Here is a 19,258-nt window from a genome sequence, read left to right on the forward strand (position 1 = left end):
TGTGTGTGTGTGTGTGTGTGTGTGTGTGTGTGTGTGTGTGTGTGTGTGTGTGTGTGTGTGTGTGTGTGTGTGCGCGTGCGTGTACATGACAGGCTTCCACACAGTTTATATCTACCAAATTTATTCCCATGGCACTGGTCAGTACAAGCTTTAGAAGATACTTGTCCAAGAAGCGACATGGACTGAACCTGAAACCATGTGGCTGCAAAGTAAGTTTCTTAACCACTCAGCCATGCATGCACTGGTTATTATTTGGACATTTATTTCTTACTTCCAAACCTATTTTCTGTACAATATCTGTACTGCACTCATAGGATTCTCTAATCACTAATTCATACCTTTATCTAATGCTTCTTAAAAGTAACTGTCCCCTTCATCAAGGTACAAAGGCATTATGCATCTAAAGGAGAAGCAATTCTAAAGACATTAGCAGTGTGAAGCAAAATAATTTCAACTAGAAATTGAAATTGCATTGCAGTTGTTCGTTGAAAGGATACCTCTTATTCTATGTTCATAAGATGTCATACACAGTTATATTGCCATGCTTGCTTTAGTCATTCAAGTTGGCTAATTGATCATTTCTTCTGTTAAATTCTTTACTATTTTACACATACTGTCAAATGTACTTCCTTTTCAACACTGCTAAGAAGGTTAAATGAGTTGACAGAAATAATTCATCTCATCATCATCATCCATGCTTCATTGTCTTTCTTCAATGTTGGCATGGGTTGGATGGTTTAACAGGATTCAACAGATTCAATGATGGTGTCATACTCTACTGTCTACTTTGGAATGGTTTCTACAGCTTGATGCCCTTCCTAATATCAACTAATTTACAACCCACACTGTGTGCCCTTTACACACCACCAGCAGTAGTGAGGTCATTATGCAGCTTGCAAGACAACAGACTCTGAGAGAGAGACAACTTTGTGTTTGGAAATGAGGGGTTAAAGTATGGAACAAGGAGTCAGAGCAGAATAAGTTTCTTACTGTAGAGGAGCCACATGGCTACTCAAATTTTAGAAGTGAGGATGAAGGTGAACAGGGTAGAGCAAGGAAGAGTTAAAAATAGCAGTGATGAGGCTCTGTGTGGATCCTCAAGATACAAGGTAAGTATAAGTGAATGGCAGGTGGTGCAGGTGAACCAGGAGTGAGAGTGAGTAAAGATTGCAAGAGTGTATGGGGAATGAGAAATAGGGAGTGGGTGAAGCAGAGAATATAATGAATGAAGAACAAGTGTTGACTGTATGGGTAGGTAGGGAAGAGTAGGTGATAACTGTAAAGATTAAGTAGGGATGAGGGGTGGATGTAGTGGATAATAAGCAAGGAGTGGTGTTGATCAATGATAACAGGGGTGAAGAATAGCAGAATAGTAATAGTAACATAGACGAGGGAGAGAGAAAGAGAGAGAGAGAGAGGGATGAAGATGAGTGGTTGGGAAGAGTGTGAGTGAAGGAAAGAGAAGAATGTGGATAGTGGGGAAAATATTAAGAATGAGGGATGGATATTAAATGAACTGATATTTGGTAGTGACAAAGATTAGTGGTATCAAGGAAAAACTAAAGTTAGAGAGATGAAGGGTGGTTGGCATGTCTTGGACTGGAATTTTGGCAAATGAACCAGTTGTGCATATACAAGGTGTAGTCAAAAAGTATCCGACCTTTGGCCAAAAAAGTAATATTAAAAAAACTTGCCATTTTGATTTAGTCTCCTTCAAAGTATTTGCCTTGGGAGTCTACACACTTCTGCCAGCATTCCTGCCACTGCTGGAAACATTTCTGGAAATTACTTTTTGGGATGCTGTAGAGTTGTGCCATTGAATTTTGCTTAATGTCCTCTGTTGACTCAAATCTTCTTCCTTTGAGTGTTGTTTTGAGCTTTGAGACTAGCCAAAAGTTACACAGAGCCAAGTCTGGGGAGTAGGAAGCCTGATGAACGAGTGGTGTGTTTTGCTTGACAAGGAATGCTTGGATGATGTGGGGAGAATGAGCGAGTGCCTTGTCATGGTGGAGTTACCAGTGCTTTGCTGCCCACAGGCCGGGTTGTTTTTGCTGCAACGAAGAATCCCCAGGTAGTATTCTTTGTTGTCTGCCCTTGTGGTGCATATTCATGGTACGCAGTACCTCTGTAGTCAAAAAAACAGATCATCATCAGTTTAACGTTGCTGTACACCTGTCTTGCTTTCTTTGGTCTTGGCGAGGATGGATGCTTCTACTGTGAAGATTGCAATGCTGTTTCAGGGTCATAACCATACACCCATGTCTCATTGCCAGTAATGATAGGGTTCATGAAGTTTTGATTTTGGCTAGCACACTCTAGCATGTTTTCTTTCTGTGGTCAGACAGCAACTTTGGTATGAATTTGGCCAACACTCTCCTCATGCACAAATCCTGTTATGATTGCCTGAACTGACGACCCATGGTTGATTCCAACTTTGGCAACAATCTCCTCAATAGTCACATGACAGTTTTCATAGACTATTCCTCGAACCATTGCAATCATTTTGTTGTTTCTGCTAGTCGATGGTCTGTCACAATGTGGTTCACTGTCCACTGATGAGTAGCCATCTTTGAACTGGTTGTACCACTCATTTATTTGTGCTTTTCCCATAGCATGCTCCAAAGCCTTCTGAATCTTCTTGATAGTCTGGGCTTGTGTATCACCAAGCTTTTGGCAGAATTTGATACAGTATCTTTTCTCAGTGCACTTGGTCATTTTGACTCAAAAAATAAAAATTGCACAGCACACTCTTCATGTCTGTACTCAATGTATCACTGCAGGTGAATGGCACAACCTACAGACATGAAAATTTTTGCGCATGCTCAGGAAGGACGCAGTCACCTAATACCCATGCAAATTTTGCTCACGCATTATCATTTTGTGCAAAAAAAAAAAAATCAAGGTCGGATACATTTTGACTAAACCTTGTATATATAAATACACACACACACACACACAGTGCTTAGTTTTGATGAGTTGGGCAGGTCTTCTTGAGAACCACATATCACCAGACATCATGGTCACTTCTGTGAGGTCCAAGGTCTTGAGATCAGCTTTCTCTACTTCATCTCAAGTCTTTCTGGGTCTCTGCCTTCTCTAAGCTCCACTCACATTAAGTGATTGGCATTTCTTTAAACAGCTGTCCTTGTATGACCATACCAATGCAGTTTTCTTTCCTGCACACTACATCTGATCTTTCTTATGCTGAGTTTTATGTTCAAGACATTTGTACTATGTCGTTCATACTCATATACGTAACACATCTAATGGAGCAAGCTTTCTTCATTTCTTTCCAGTTTTCTCAAGTCCTCTGCATTCAAAGTCCATGTTTAATTACCATACAACCAGTATTCAACCCAGTATTCTCCATACAGTATATAAGAAAGTTGTTGTAGTGGCAAAAATAGGTTTCTGTCAGTTTCCAACATGCAAATTCAGCTATTCTATAATCTGAATTGCAAGGTCATTGAATTAGCATGCAAGAAGCTAAGTATCCCACATACTCATACACTCATAACACAATTACGTAGAACCAGTGTATGACAAAACCATACTTTTGAACATGCAATCAATCCATCAGGCTTCCACACAGTTTCCAACAACCCAGTTTTGCTTACAAGGTTTGGGTCAACCTGAGGCAAAGATAAAAGACACGGGCCAAAGATTTAACATGGTGGGATGGAACCCAGGACCTTGCCATTGCCATACAGTTAAAATATAGACATAAAAGTATACTACAATAGGAAGCATATGATGCCACCAACCGGGGGTGGGGAAGGTGATTGTAACATACAATTCATGGCTGGGGACCAACTGTACAGTAAAACATATTACCAAATGGAAATGAACACATCACCTATCGATTCATCACACACACAATATATATATATATATATATATATATATATATATATATATATATATCCATCAGTATCAGTGCCAAGCAGTGATTAAGAATAAACGAACTTTAGGTTCATTAAAATATGTGTGTGACATATTTTAATTTCCAAAGGCAAATTCACTGCAGTCACTGTGGAGAAAAAATGTTCTCTTATGGTAAAAGGTATAATGACACTGTTTCTGACCACTGGGAATCTGCTGGGGGAAAGTTCTGGGAAGATATGGTGTTTTTACACCTTTTCCCATTAGAGATAATTTGTTTCACCATGGTAACTGCACTGAATTTGTTTTTACAAGTATTTATTTATTTATTATACACATATTTACTTGACCTGGAAGTCAAGATGGAAATTAAAAAGAGAGTATGAAACACAAGACAGTCTTACCAAGGTCAGCTGCCCAGTGCAGAGCTGTTCGAAAATTGTTATCTAGTTGTGATACATTACACGTCTCAAAAGAAGTCTATAAAACAGAAAGACAGAAAGAAAAAAAAAAACACAACAAAACCTGAATACACTTTTAACAAACAAAAACAATTAATAAACATATAAAAACAAATGTACAAATAAATTATATTGGTTGGTTATAAATAATTTTTGTTTGTTCGTTATTTATTTTATAAAGTATTTTTTTTATATAGGGAACAAAATTTGATAGGAAGAGCAAGTATAATTAATGATTTCATCTAAGATCAGTACGATAGGACAGTAAATGGAGCTGAGAGTAGCTGAAAGGTACTAGCTAAAATGCTGCATTGGATAAAAAAAAAAAAAGACAAAACGAAACAAAACAACAATCATAAAAAAAGCAAATGAAAATCAATGAATTATTGAATGGAAACCAAATGACATATAAACGGTAATTCTCAGTTGCTGTGGAAAATGTAAAAAAGAAAAAGAGGAAACTAATCAGGAAATAGGAAACAGTTGAAGAAAGATGAATGAAGCATTCAATGAACGCGATAATGTGAGTGTTGAGTATTAACTCAACTAAAACTCATTGCAACAGAGAAAAACTAAAATGGAAACATGACTGAAATTAGTGCTTGGTCACATCCTGGGTGAGAAAACAAACATTTATGATCAATAATATCAATCAATAATGTCATGGTTTGATTTCAGGTAGATAAACATCTGAAGGAAAGGTAAATGCATTGATGTATATCTAATTGTTTATTTATTATATCTGTAGATTGATACACACACACACACGCATGCGCACACATACAAACACAGACACAGAATTTTTTAAAATGTATAAAACAATCAAGAAACTATACACCTATATGCACAAGGATTTATCTCTGTTAATGCATACACATCTTAGAGTACACAGTTTGTCGGTATATACTTTCGTATACATAAAATTCTGTTTCTCTAAACCTACATCATTGAAGAATACAGTTGTAGGAAAATATATAAATATGAAGTTAAACAACCATATCATTGAATTAGAATTGCTATACCTAAACGGATAGAAGAGCTTTTGACTTATTATATTACACAGTAGCTTGTTAAACATTGACGGTTATTTATATATATTAGTAAAAAAATTATTCAACCTATTTCCCTTATCACTTACATTGTTTTAAGATCTAATCTTCTAAGTTTGCATGTTTTTAATGGATCTTTTAGATACAATTTTTCCCAATTGACCTGATCTTTTCATCAGTTGGCCTTTTGAAGCCTAACATCCAGAGATATGAACTCTCTACATAATCCTTGGTCTTTTGCTCCCACAGGTATCTCTCAATGATGGCATGCAGCATTCTTTCACACAGCTTTCAGCATTCGTTTGTAAATGCTCATAATAGCTCAGTCATCCATGCTGCAAACATCGACAAGTACATTTAATGCCTAGCTGCTCTCCTGGCTTACTTATACTTCACCTTTCATACAAGCCAACATCACACATCCAACAAATAAGGCTCGCTTCAATTATCTCCAACCTATGCGGATCTAAAGTAGCCAATTCCCAGGTCACACTAGCATGAAGCATCACACTCCTTAAGAGATGAACATAGTCTGAGAGAGAGGAAAAAGAGAGACCCTTTATTGCCTAAAGTGATAACACCTCTCTGACCTCCTTTCACTACCTCTTTAGCTATCATGTTCACATTACAAAAATCTCCAGCACTAATAATGTCACCTAAATAACAAAAACCTATTAAATACTGCTAGTAGGTCATCTCAGCAATTCATCGGTTCATAGAGTCCCTTTCATGAATGCCTCTACTACTAATTATTTCTATAGCCGTCATTCTCTGCTAGTCTAACTGAGATTCAAACAGATGCTTATATAACAGGATCTTGGAATTTGAGAGGAGTAACATTCTGGAGAGTAATGATTGAGCATAGTGGTTAGAGCAAGATCTGAGACACTATGGCTGAACGAAAAGAAGAGAGATGAGTGAATAAAGTAGAAAATGACCAGCTACCCACAAAGAGCAGAGGCTACAGTTGTAGCAGCAGAAAGTCAGAAAGACAGGGAGAAAAGAGAGAAAAGAGAGAAAAGAATGAGAGAAAGAGAGGGAAAGAAAGAAAGAGAAAGAGAGAGAGAAGAGTTCATCTGTGGATTCAATTTCTTTTTATATCCTTTAGTTAATATACTGAATGATTTTTCATCCTTAACCTGTCATGTCATAATTTCTTACAATAAAAGCATAATACAGAAATAAAGGAGATTTCAAGAATGAAATATACTTATGTCTGTGATTTATCACACTCAACAGATTAAAGAATTTGATTGACAATTGAAATTGAAATTATTTTATCATTTATCACTAAGAAACATGAACGGTAAAAGAACTCAACAATTTAAATATTGTCAGTGAAAACCCTAATACAGGCCTTACATTTGCCAATTTGGTATAGCTTTTAACTTTATTTTAGTTATAAACATACACACTTTCTCCAGAACTCTTCTCATTTCTTTCACATGAAAAATCTCATCTAAAATGTTTTATCTGTTGGTTTTGAGAGTTTCTTTCCTGATGACACATTAATATACACTTCTTGTTTCATTCATGCATGCTTAAAACACTTCAGCCACAGGCCCACAGACATGCTGTCCCTTCATTCTACCACAACTGTTAATGGTCTTTGCTCTTTCAAGCTAACAGATCTTCTGTCACCACCAATCAGGCCCACTTAACTCATTAGTTTCTCATTTCTTAATCATCCACATTCTATCTACCCCAACAGTCATACTAACCACTAACCCAGTCGTTCCTCCAGAAAATATTAACTCTCTGGAATTCCTTCCCTGCCTGTGTATTTTGTGTAGCCCTCAACTAGCAGCTTCTTAAGTAGAACATTAACATCATTTTCCCTATATCTGAGAGGGTCTGTGGTGGCTGAGTAAAGCACCTTCCTTAAGAATAAACTATTAAAAACAAAAGGAAAAAAATATGAATGACTATGTTCATTTAATGTCCTCACACCATTGAGCAAAATGATGACCAGGAAGCCACCTCAATTGCTAAATATTTGCAATATCCAAATCTATCTGAGCTGAAATGATATAACCAAATTTGTAGAATCCTCCACTCTACGACTATTTTGAAGAAGGTGGAGGAGCCATTATCTGAAGTTCCAATAATATTAATAAATCTCTTTCGATTTTAATCAGAAAATAACAATGACCAGAATGATTAAGATAAAACCCTTCAAAACTTCGGTCATCAAACTTCCTTTAATTTAAAATATGAATAGTTTCAGCAACAATAAAACTTCCTATACCTACTTTATCAAAATTGCTCTGCTATTATTTCTGAATCACAACTACGTTTGACATCACACTAGCCTTCAATTACTTTCACCAATACTTAAACAGTAGCTAATTTCACATTACACAGTCTTTAATATCTACATGATTACTATAGTAAATTCGATTAAATTGATTTTTTGAATGGAAATTTGTTAAGATGATGAGGTGGGAAGCTAGCAAATAGCTAAATATGAACTTCTGTATAAGATTTATATCTAATTTGCCAATTTATAAATCAGCAGTTTCTAAAAGATTGTTAGTTGTAGTTGACCAACAAGTTGATGTGATGGAGGAATGACAGTTGAAGGGTTGGTAGTTCATATTCTCTCATTTCTATTGTGCTACATCAGTAGTTGTGACAACATTCAGTGGCTTGACATACTTAACAATAAATAAACTGAAGAGAGAAAGTAGCCTCTACATGGCTGTTTAACTAGTTAGAAGTAGCAACTAAATCTCACTCATATCACATCCTAATACCTTAGAAAAGAACACGTTGGTTAATGTAGCTTTAGGGACACTGTATATGGGAAATGACAGGATGGTTGTGACTGGAATATCTTTGAGCATAATTGTGCTCCACCAGGGTTAATATGGAAGTTAACAACAACATAGAGAGATTACTGTTTCATGTCAACCCAAATTGGGATTCCAACCATGACTAGGTGTAACTCATTAATCTGTTATTTCAGACATACCAATCTCTGTTGAGTTGAAGACCAAAGTGCACACTCCAATATACAGCGTTACAGTCTGAACATGTATTTTGTCTACCTTCCTGTCTGTTCCTGTACTGCTGTACATGTTCAGGCTAAATTTGATGAATTTTTATGTCTCCATTTTTCAGGAACAGCTTGATGTATTAATGAACAGTCAATAATGTTGGAGATGATAAAGATTAAAGTTGTAGTTGAAGAAAAGTTGGCTGACACGGAGGGCTGTAAGCTATCTGAATATTGGAAAAGAGTTACCTGTATCATGAAGATTCAAAATAGATATCAAAATACCAACATCATGACTGCTGTTTAATGCTCTGTGAACTCTGTAAAGGCTGTAAGATGTGACATGGACATCTGTAATGAAGACTACTAAGCCATAGCCAGCAGGAAGGAACACAGCAGGTATTCTAACTATGTCTGCATGCAGGAAGTCATCCAGCAACTGCAGAACAAGGTGATGGAAAATCTGAGCAAGAAAATCTGGACTTTGATGAGAGAAAGATGGGTGTTGGAGTAGCTGCCATGAAGTTGGCTCTGAATAGGGATCTTCACAATTACTTGTAAAAGTGGTGTAAGGGGAAAATCCTAACAGTCAAGGCCAAGGAAAACTGTTTGATAAAGGCAAAGAAGCTGAGGCATCTTGTTGAGCTGGGGATAATTCGGTTCTTCTCAGAGGAAAAGAACTCCTGCCAGGTGGCTTGCCTACAATAAATGTGAAGTCCCATGTATCATGTGAACCAAGTTCCCCCAGCCTGTGGGAGTGTCTCCAGTGAGAGTGATGTCATGCTACCTCTCATCTTTGAACAGGACCTTTGCCTCAATTCAGATGGCCATGTAAAGCTGCTGGGGACTGTGGTCAAACCCTGGCTAGAGAGGGTTACTGCTGGAAGGCCATATGCGTGACAACAGGATTTGACTCCTTACCTTACCTTCGCAAAGAGTCAGAAGTGGTTGTGGGAGAATTTCTATAACTTCACCAGCTCCAGTTTGTGGCTTCTCTGTTCCACCAGTTGTAATCCAATGGATTACTATGTGTGGGGCATGGTTGAAAAAGACACCAACAATTCTGCTTGCAACACAAAGGCTGAGTTGGGGCCAAGATCAAGGAGGTGTTTGACATCCTGTAGATTCTGGTGTGAGCCACAACAGGGCTGGGCAAAGTGGATTGTCAAAGAATAACAGTTGTTTTTCCTTTGTATCAATAATTTGTAGTGTGCATGCTAGCACAGTCTTGATGCAAATGGTGTTCTTTATTTGTATTTGTGTGTGTATTCTATTGGAGAAAACTCACATTTTCATGGATTTTGAAGTCTGTTTTTTACATTAATCACAATTGTGTGCCATTAGTCATTATCATGAAATCAAAATTTTCATGGTTTGATTAGTATTCAAACTATAATTACTGTCTTTGTTTCTGATATGCTATATTCAAGACTACTTCCAAATATTCCTCCATTATTAAGATAGTAGGGTCAACTTTGAAAGAAATTTTGTTGTTAAATCCAGCAAATTGAATCAGAACATAGAAGTGCTCACATTGGCTCAGAGTAGTATAGCTCAACATTAAAACTTGTGAGAATGCTATAAATCCGTTTAATGTTTTATTAGCTTAAAATCCAAAGTTTAAAATTTCATGGGTTTCATTTAGAACTGGATGGACATCACCAGGATAACTTAGATGCACTGCATAAAGAGGAAGTTTACTATGTTGCTCCAATGAGATTCTCCATGCATAAATATTCAGTGATGCTCTAATGAGATTTTCCATGATCAAAAAGAAAATTGTGTGAAATTATAATGAAATATTGAGTGAGCATTGACTGCATTGTAGTGTAGTGAAATGTCTCTGTAGTGTGGAGCCAAAATGCTTTCCTAAAATCCCATGCTAACATTCTTCAAATCTAATGTATTCATTAATATCAAAAATAAAAAAAATTTAATCACTCACCAGTACTTTGACAACTGCTTCATTGCCATCTGCTACAGCTAAATGTAAGGCTGTTCTCCCCTCATAATCCTGCCAATTGATTACACTAGGAGCAGTTTCCTGTAGAAGAAATGTGTATAGAAATATATATGTATGTATGTCTGTATGTCTGTATCTATGGACATATTACAGAAAATAAAGGAAATCTTGAATGCAGAACAGCTGTGAATACAGCTTAGAAGATTGGGTAAATACCCTTTAGAAGACAGACAAAAATAGCCAACAACCCTGCAACTCTCAAGTTCTAGCTGAGCACTTTGTAACATTAAGCTAAGTGACCCCTTTCCTCCTTATGGAATTTGAGAAGTCCAGGGTTCGACTCTCTGTAGTGGCTTTCTGTAAAGTACGAACTCATTTGACAATCTTCAAAATCATTTGGATGGAAAAATATGAATTCTGTAGACGAGGTTAGAACAGTACTGGAGGAGTATTTTTCATCATGGACAAGTGAATTTTGGAAGAGGTGCAATGCAAGTATACCAGATAGATGGAAGAGCATTGTAGAAAATGAAGGAAAAAATATTTTAGATGAAAAAAGAACTTTGTTTATCTTAATTTTGAAAGATAAGTATCAAAAAGCTGCATTATTTATGGGATGATCTTATATATGAGTCGCCATGATAGATCGCTGACCACAAAATTCAATTTTTTTCTCCGTGTTTTTCTCCTTATTCTTTCTGTTGAAGAGCGTAGCTTGAAACGTTAAAGACTTTCTCTATTCCCAAGCGTTAAACTAATACATCCTTTTGTTGTTTACACCACCTGTCCTCGTCTGTTGTCGTTTTTTTCGTAAATTCTCCCATATATATATGATGATGATTATGATGATGATGATGATCATCATCATCATCCCCATCATTTAGCATCTACTTTCCAAGCTGGCATGGCTTAGATGGTTTGACTGAAACCAGTAAGCTGGAGAGCTGCATGAGGTTCCAGTCTGATTTGGCATGATTTCTACAATTGGATGCCTTTCCTAACACCAACCACTCCAAGAGTGTAATGGGTGTTTTTTATGTGCCATTGACATGGGTTCCAGTTACGTGACACTATTCCCTCCATAGTTAAAGATCGGCACTTTTTTACACATCACAATTATACACCAGCACAATTGTCTCCCTTGCACACCACATTTGATGACTTTTATGCCCAACTTTTCTCTCAAGATGCTTACACTCTATTGTACAAGCATACTGACATCGCACATCCAGCGAAGTATACTAGGTTCATTTCTTACAAGCCAATGCATGTCCTCAGCAGTTATATCCCATGTTTCACTGCCATGTAGCATGGCTGTTCATACACAGGCATCATACAGTCTGCTTTTCACTCTGTGGGAGAGGCTATTTGTTACTAACAGAAGCAGGAACTCTTTGAACTTTGCCCAGCCTATTCTTATTTTAGCAGCTACACTCTTGGAGCATCCACCTCCGCTACTGACTTGATCACCTAGATAATGGAAGCTATCACCTACTTCTAGCTTTCCCCACTTGCATTGGATGGAGTCTATTTTCTGTACATTCTTAGTGTTTATTGTATCTATGCACCTTCCACACACAAAAACTATTTTCCTTGTAAACCTTCCCCTGATATTGCTGCACCTTTTATGTGTCCATAGCTCACACCAGGTACATCTTATAGAGTTTCTACCTAAGCTTTTTCTACGGATTGAGCAGGGCCATTTACTTGAAAGGATTTATGATTTGTCTGCTTTCCTACTTACTAAGACTTTGGTTTTTGCTAGATTAACTCTAAGGCCCTTTGATTCTAAACTTTGCTTCCACACTTAAAATTTCTTCTCTAGTTCAAGATGTGGATCGGCCATGAGAACAAGTTCATCAGCATAGAGGTGCTCCCAGGGGCAGCCCATGCTAAATTCCTTTGTTATTTTCTGGAGGACTATGCTGAAAAAAAGGAGGCTGAGGAATTTGGTTAACTATATGGGTGATTAGGCCATAACCCACACCACTAGATTTCTTAAGATCTTAGTGGTGATTGCTGATGGGCTGGGGGCTTGTCTGGTCTTCATATCCTTCATGGCTTTATCTACCATGCTACTGTCTATTTGGATTGTTGGTCCCTCTGTTGGATCCACAGTAGGCAGACTTTTCTTCCTCCATGAGTTCTCCACATTTAGCAGCCTTTCATAGTGGCACTTCCATGCCTCTTTCTTTGCAGAACCATTAACTGCAAGTGAACCACCATCCATGCAAACATACTTCTCTCCAACATCATAATTTTCTCTGGCACAGTCTTGCAAACACTTTTTTTGTTAATTGTTTTGATTATTTGTTGACCAGTAGAGTGTTTTGGTTGGTTTATTTTCTACTTATGTAATTTTGTTGTTGTCTAAAGACATGGTAACCTTGTTTCAGTTTCATTGTCACTCAGTGTTCTGGTTGGCTGATTCTCTTACGAGGCCACTGGTTCAACTGGTTTGATGTTTATTTGTTTTTTTCCAGATCATAAAATGATTTCATTGATTCAAGAAAAAACAAATAAACATGGAACTGATTGAACTAGTGGCCTCTTAAGGGAATAAGCTAACTGGAACACTGGGTGACAATCAAGCTGAAACAGGTTACCAAATCCTTTGACAATAACAAAACAACAGCAGAAAATAAACCAACTAAAGTACTCTACTGGTCAACAAATAAAGCAACCAACAAAGAAATGATGTCACCAGGAAGACAACTAACCTGAATGCCAAAACCAAAATATTTGACCAAAATATCTATGAAATTAAATGGAGAAAAACAAATGATGTCATCAAATTTACAACCAATAAGAACTTGATCCTTTGCCATAAACACACACACGCACACACACACACACAGCAATTCTACATGATAGTGAAAGATGGATTTTGAATGCAGAGGACATGTGAAGATTAGAAAAGAATGAGGCTAGTATGCACTGCTGGATGTGTAATGTAAGTCTACATGTTTGACAGAGAGCTAGTGTTCTGAGAGAGAAGTGGGCAAGAGAGAAGACTGCACTGATTTTGTCATGTGATGCAGATGGATGCTGACAGCTCCATAAAGAAGTGCTGATCTCTCAAAGTAGATGGAACACATGGAAGTGGGAGACCCAAGAAGACATGGGATGAAGTACCGAAGAACAGCCTCAGGAAGTTGAACCTCTCAGGCAATATAATAAAGGACTGAAATACCTAGTGCCTTGCTGTACTCAAGAAGACCTGTACACCGCAGCAGAAGTGTTAAGACTGATCCTTCTGGTGGTGTAAAGCATTTGTGGCAGTGCCATGTAAAAGCACCCATGAGACAACATATAAAAAAGCCCGTCTGGTGACATGCAAAAGTGCCGATGAAGTGCTACATAAAAGCGTCTGTGTAGCACCACATAAATGTGCCTTGCAGTGCCAAGTAAAAGCACACAGCACACTCTATAAAGTGATTGGTATTAGGAAAGGCATCCAATCATAGAAACCTTGCCAAGTCAGACTGGAGTATGGTGCAGCTCCCCAGCTTGCTAGCTCTGGTCACACTGTCAACCCACTGGTCACACTGGTGAACCCATGCCAGCATGGACAATTTTAACTTAAAACATTTTGAATTTTCACAAGTAAAACCAGTGAATAATGGCGAAGAAACCTCCTTCATGCACCATGACAGAAATTGTAAAAAAACGTTTTTTTCTTTCTCCCTATTTTTTCTTTTATTCTTTTATTTGTTTCAGTCATTTGACTGCAACCATGCTGGAGCACCGCCTTTAGTCAAACAAATGGACCCCAGGATTTATTCTTTTGCCCAACTGCTAAGTTACAGGGACGTAAACGCACCAACATCAGTTGTCAAGCGATGGTAGGGGACAAACACAGACACACAAACATATACATATATATATACAAATATAAATATAAATATAAATATATATATATATATATATATATATATATATATATATATATATGAGAAGTGACAGCAGTATGTCATCTAGCATCTTCCTTGAATAGGTATCTTCTACCGCCACCCTAAGTCAGCCAAACTCTTCTGGGTGGGTTTGGTAGATGGGAATTGAAAGCTTCCCATCATATGTGTGTGTGCATATATATACATACATACATACACAAACACACACACACATACAAACAGATAGATAGATAGATAGATATGTGTGAGTATACATATGTGTGCTTGTATCTTTTTGTCTTGGCATTACTTGATAGTTAATGTCAAGTTGATAGTTGTAGGCAAGCATCACTGTCATACAAGCAGTGTTATTTATTTCCAATTTTCTACGAAAACATGTCCAGCTACAGGAAAAATATTACCTTATTTGGAATCCAATCAGGGTTGGTGACATGAAGAAGTGAATGTTAAAACAATGATGAGAATGATACACTCAGCTCCATATATATGTACGTATATATATATTTATGTATGATGTATGTAAGTGGGGGGATGGGGGTATGCACATGCACATGTACATGCATGTGTGTATGTGTGCGTGCATATATATATATATATATATATATATATATATATATATATATATATATATACGAGGACATATTTGGTAAATTAATAAAACAACTAAAAAGAAAGCACCCTAAAAGCTCAGACACTGTAAAGATACCAAAATTCATCCAACAAGTTTTCTAAATAGTATCATAGATCATCCGAGAGAATCAATGAGAGCTGTTGCCAAAAACTTCAGGTATTGGAGTGGAGTATCAGAACTGTAGTGCACAAGGATATTCAGTACAAGTAGCATGTTCTGAGGAGAAGCCAGTTCATGTTGGCAAAGACACAGGTTGAAAGAGTGAACAGACCTCAATTTTGCTGGCTCACAGACGGCAGCAGAAAACTGAGGGAAGTGGCAAAATCTAGTTGTAATGTCATGAATGAATGCCCCTACAACCACATGGTCAAGAAGTTGGAAAGAAGGAAGGATGAATCAATGGCAAACTCTTCACAGTTGCTGAATTTGTCTTCTTAAAATAATAAAAAAAAAGACATGAGGGTATGGCTGAGTGCTTAAGAAGCTTGCTTCATAGCCATGTAGTTTCAAATTCAGTCTCACAGCATTGCACTTTGGGAATGTGTCTTCTACTATAGCCCTGGGCTGGTTAATGCCTTGTGAGGAAATTTCATAGACGACTGGCACCCATGCCAATGTCGTCTCCTTCATTGGACACGAAACTCAGCTTGCGAAGACCTGTTGGGGCAAGCGAAAGTGAAATCGTGATGGCACCTGTGCCCAGCGTCACCTTTCTGGCACTTGTGCCCGTGGAATGTGTAAGGACTTTCGAGCGAGATCATTGCCAGTGCCCCTGGACTGGCTCTTGTGCGGGTGTCACATAAAATACACCATTTTGAGCGTGGCCGTTGCCAGTATCACCTGACTGGCTTTCGTGCCGGTGGCACGTAAAAGCACCCACTACACTCTCTGAGTGGTTGGCGTTAGGAAGGGCATCCAGCCGTAGAAACTCTGCTAGATCACATTAGAGCCTGGTGTAGCCATCTGGTTTCACCAGTCCTCAGTCAAATCGTCCAACCCATGCTAGCATGGAAAGCGGACGTTAAACGATGATGATGAAACCTCTAAGGAAATCTGTTGTGCAAGCACACGTGTGTATGTGTGTGCATACACACATGCATGTGTGTGTGTGTGTGTGTCCCTACCACACCACTTGGCAACTGGTATTGGTTTGTTTACATCCCATAACTTAGCAGTTTGGCAAAAGTAATTGCTATAATAAGTACCAAACTAAAAAATTCATAGTGGGTACAATTTGACTAAAACCTTTTAAGGCACTGCACCAGCACAGCTGCAGTTCAATGATTAAAACAAGTGAAGAAAAAAAATAAGATATAGGATAATACAGACTTAGAAAATAGTCCTAGATAAGCTGTATCCAAAAAGAAAAAATCCCATTGGATGGTCACAGCTGGAACACCTTTGGTTATATAACAGATTAATTATGGCTGACCCGAGGCTAAACAAAAACAGCATTGTAATTATTTAATTCTCGACAAATATTTCTGTCTTAAAACAACAATTCCATTTAATCTAGAAGTTACCATGACACAAGATTGAAATGACATTTCAGCCAGTAACTCAATTTGTAGCCAATTGTTTACTGTCCTTCATTGAGAATATACTGAAGATAAAGCAGTGTTGATATCTTCAAGGCTGGAGCCTAATTCTAAAGCAACTACTTTTACTTTAATTATTTAATATGAACAGATAGTATCAAAGAAATTAGAAGCAAGGTTAACATCAATTAAAATTCAAACTAAGCTATGAAAATCAATAAAATGACAGTAATGTTCAAATATTTGCTATAATAATTATTGGTGCAATACTAAGTTTTCGTGACATTATAATAAATCACATCTTGGTTTTGATTCTATGACAGAAAGGCATGAACACTATAAATTTTTCTTTTCTTTTCTTTTCAAATTTAAGGTTTGAAACCTAATTAAGAAATTACATTATTACTAGGAGATTTCCTCTTTTTCTATAATTATTCCAAGTTAATGTGCCATACAGTTAAATTTGTAATTTTTGCAGTTTTCTTTGAGAAAAATAAAGTTACAGCTTAGCAGCTGCTGCACCATACGTTTGTCTGCTGTCAGTGAGGTGACTAAATAAACATCGTCACTTCAAGCCTATATTTCCCCAGTGATTATCAAGAGAAAATAAATTAAATTTCCTTATAGAAAAGTAAATTTAGTTAGATCAGTTTTTTTAATATGCCCTAAAGGCTAAGTAAATCATTCTTTTCATGTACCCCACTCTCAATAAAAATTTCTGCAGAGAATAAAGAAAAGGATGGCGGGGTGGGATAAAAAAAGACTAAAAGTAAGAATTTTTTAACATTTTTTTAGTGCAATTTTTAAGTTATGAAATATTCATGTGAGTTAACAGAAAAATATTTATGACACATTCCTAAGAGAATAATGTCACTCATTAAAGCTTTTACCAAGAGAGACTTGTCAAGGTAGCTCTTTATTATGTACATAATAAATAGGATCTTAATTGTAAGAAAACGTTAGTGGAATGGTGAGCTATTGTAAGAATGTAAGGTTCTCAAAGTTTATACAAGAAGTATCCTAATATTAAAAATATGCTGTCAACTGATGGATAAGTGAAGAGGGGAGAAATAATTTCAAGCGTTAACCAAGAGACACTAGATGATCTCCTATCATTTCTATATCACACATAGAATTGTTCATGAACAAATGCAGATGAACTGTACTTGTCCAGTAAACAAATATTGACAAGAAAGTGTGTGTGTGCATAAGAGAGAGGTGGGGGGGGGGAAGAATTGCACAATTATATCATCCCACAAGTAAATTGTGGGTCTAATTCAAACTTCTTAAAGGATCAGCAACTGATCAGAGCTTACATGCTTTCAGGATCCTCAAGAGAACCAAAAGTCTTTGTGATGAAGTTTTTAACTATATTTCATATGTCAGAGTCATGAGGCAAAAAAAAAAAAAAAAAGAGAAAAGAAAAAATTATTCTGAGATTTCTGTTCAAGGAAGCAATACAAGTTTGATGTGAAAGGTGCTTTAGATTGCTTGTGGATGGATAAAGTGTGTTTAAGGAGATGTTTAAGGAGAAGTGAAGGGTGGTATCATCTTTACAAGTGTGATTGTTGTTGTTGTTTAGCACCCAGTCAGCAAACCCAGTATGATCAAAGACATACCATCTATGTCTCTCTCTGAGGCAATGTGCATCTAGGACATTATCCAAAATATCCTTTTTAAAGATAGTAGTGTCTAATCTAAGAAGGACTTAATTGTATAGAAACTGAACTCACTGGCTTATATGATAGTAGACCAGTAGGCAGATTGTTAATTTACAGAAGAAAGAGCATGAGAGATACAGCAGAGGACATAGTAAAGCTGATAAAGTGCACCAGAAAGAGTTCTGTCAACACATTCCTTACTGTTGTGATTTAACAGGAAGAGAGATGAAATTAATGAAGCCCAGGTAGCTTCACTAGATGATTATTATGCCAAACATGGCCAAAGATCTGGCTAATGTCAAAGCACAGCAACACTGCTTTCACCAAAATTCTTAAGAGTGAGGCAAGTTTGGTAAGTGATATAGTGAAGTTGGTCCTCAGACAAGCTGTACTGGTAGCTACCGAGAAGAGAGAGGGATTAAAATGTTGGAAGTGTGAATTGATAGGTTGATAATTCACAGAATCAGTGTGTAGTGTGTGTGCATGCATGTATGTGTAAATTAGAAGGACTCTCAGTGTAGCTTGGCAAATAAAACACTTATTTTGGGGGATTTAATAGATGAAGTGGTATCATAGTAAGTCTGTAAAAAGTATTAATTTTGTAACAGGGGTATGTTTTTTTGACATTTTAGAAATTTATCAGTGTTTCACCAGCTCACTATAAATGGAGAAGCAATATATATCTATATATATAAAAATGAGAATGTGTGTCTGTCTGTCTGTCTGTCTGTCTGTCTGTCTGTGTGAATCCCTAAAACTCGAGAACTACGCAACCAATTTCATTCAAATTTTACAGATGCCTTACTTAGGGTTCCAGTTGTGTTCTAGTCAAAAAAAATTTGTTAACTTCTTTCAGAGTTCGAGCCCACAGCAACATATCTCCTCCACTATTTAAGTATTACGTGTCAAAAGTGAAACAAAAACACTCATGTCAAATACTTTCACTTTAAAAATGAAACTATTCTACTAACTGAAACAATCACATTTCGATACTGTAATGACAGATACTTTCAGAGAGAGAGAGAGAGAGAGAAAGAGAGAAAGAGAGAGATGTATATGTATACATATAGATGTATATGTACACGTTATTCCACTAACTGAAACAATCACATTTCGATACTTTCAGAGAGAGAGAAAGAGAGAAAGAGAGAGAAAGAGATG

General features: G+C 37.0%; 1 protein-coding gene across 6 annotated transcripts in view; it reads right to left on the reverse strand.

Moving 5' to 3' along the window:
• Positions 1-19,258, reverse strand: part of LOC106868434 (inversin) — a 385,976-nt gene that overhangs the window by 112,955 nt on the left and 253,763 nt on the right. For all 6 annotated transcript variants that reach the window (XR_001409281.2, XM_014913697.2, XM_014913696.2 and 3 more), the window contains 2 exons: positions 10,336-10,434; positions 4,287-4,362 (listed from right to left, as the gene is read on the reverse strand). Coding sequence is in view for 5 of the 6 variants with exons in the window: in XM_014913697.2 (XP_014769183.1) it covers positions 4,287-4,362; positions 10,336-10,434 (175 nt within the window). In the remaining variant the exon portion in view is untranslated. The remainder of the gene's footprint in view (positions 1-4,286; positions 4,363-10,335; positions 10,435-19,258) is intronic.

Source organism: Octopus bimaculoides, chromosome 1 (genome assembly GCF_001194135.2).
Source record: "Octopus bimaculoides isolate UCB-OBI-ISO-001 chromosome 1, ASM119413v2, whole genome shotgun sequence".
Lineage (NCBI taxonomy): Eukaryota > Metazoa > Mollusca > Cephalopoda > Octopoda > Octopodidae > Octopus > Octopus bimaculoides.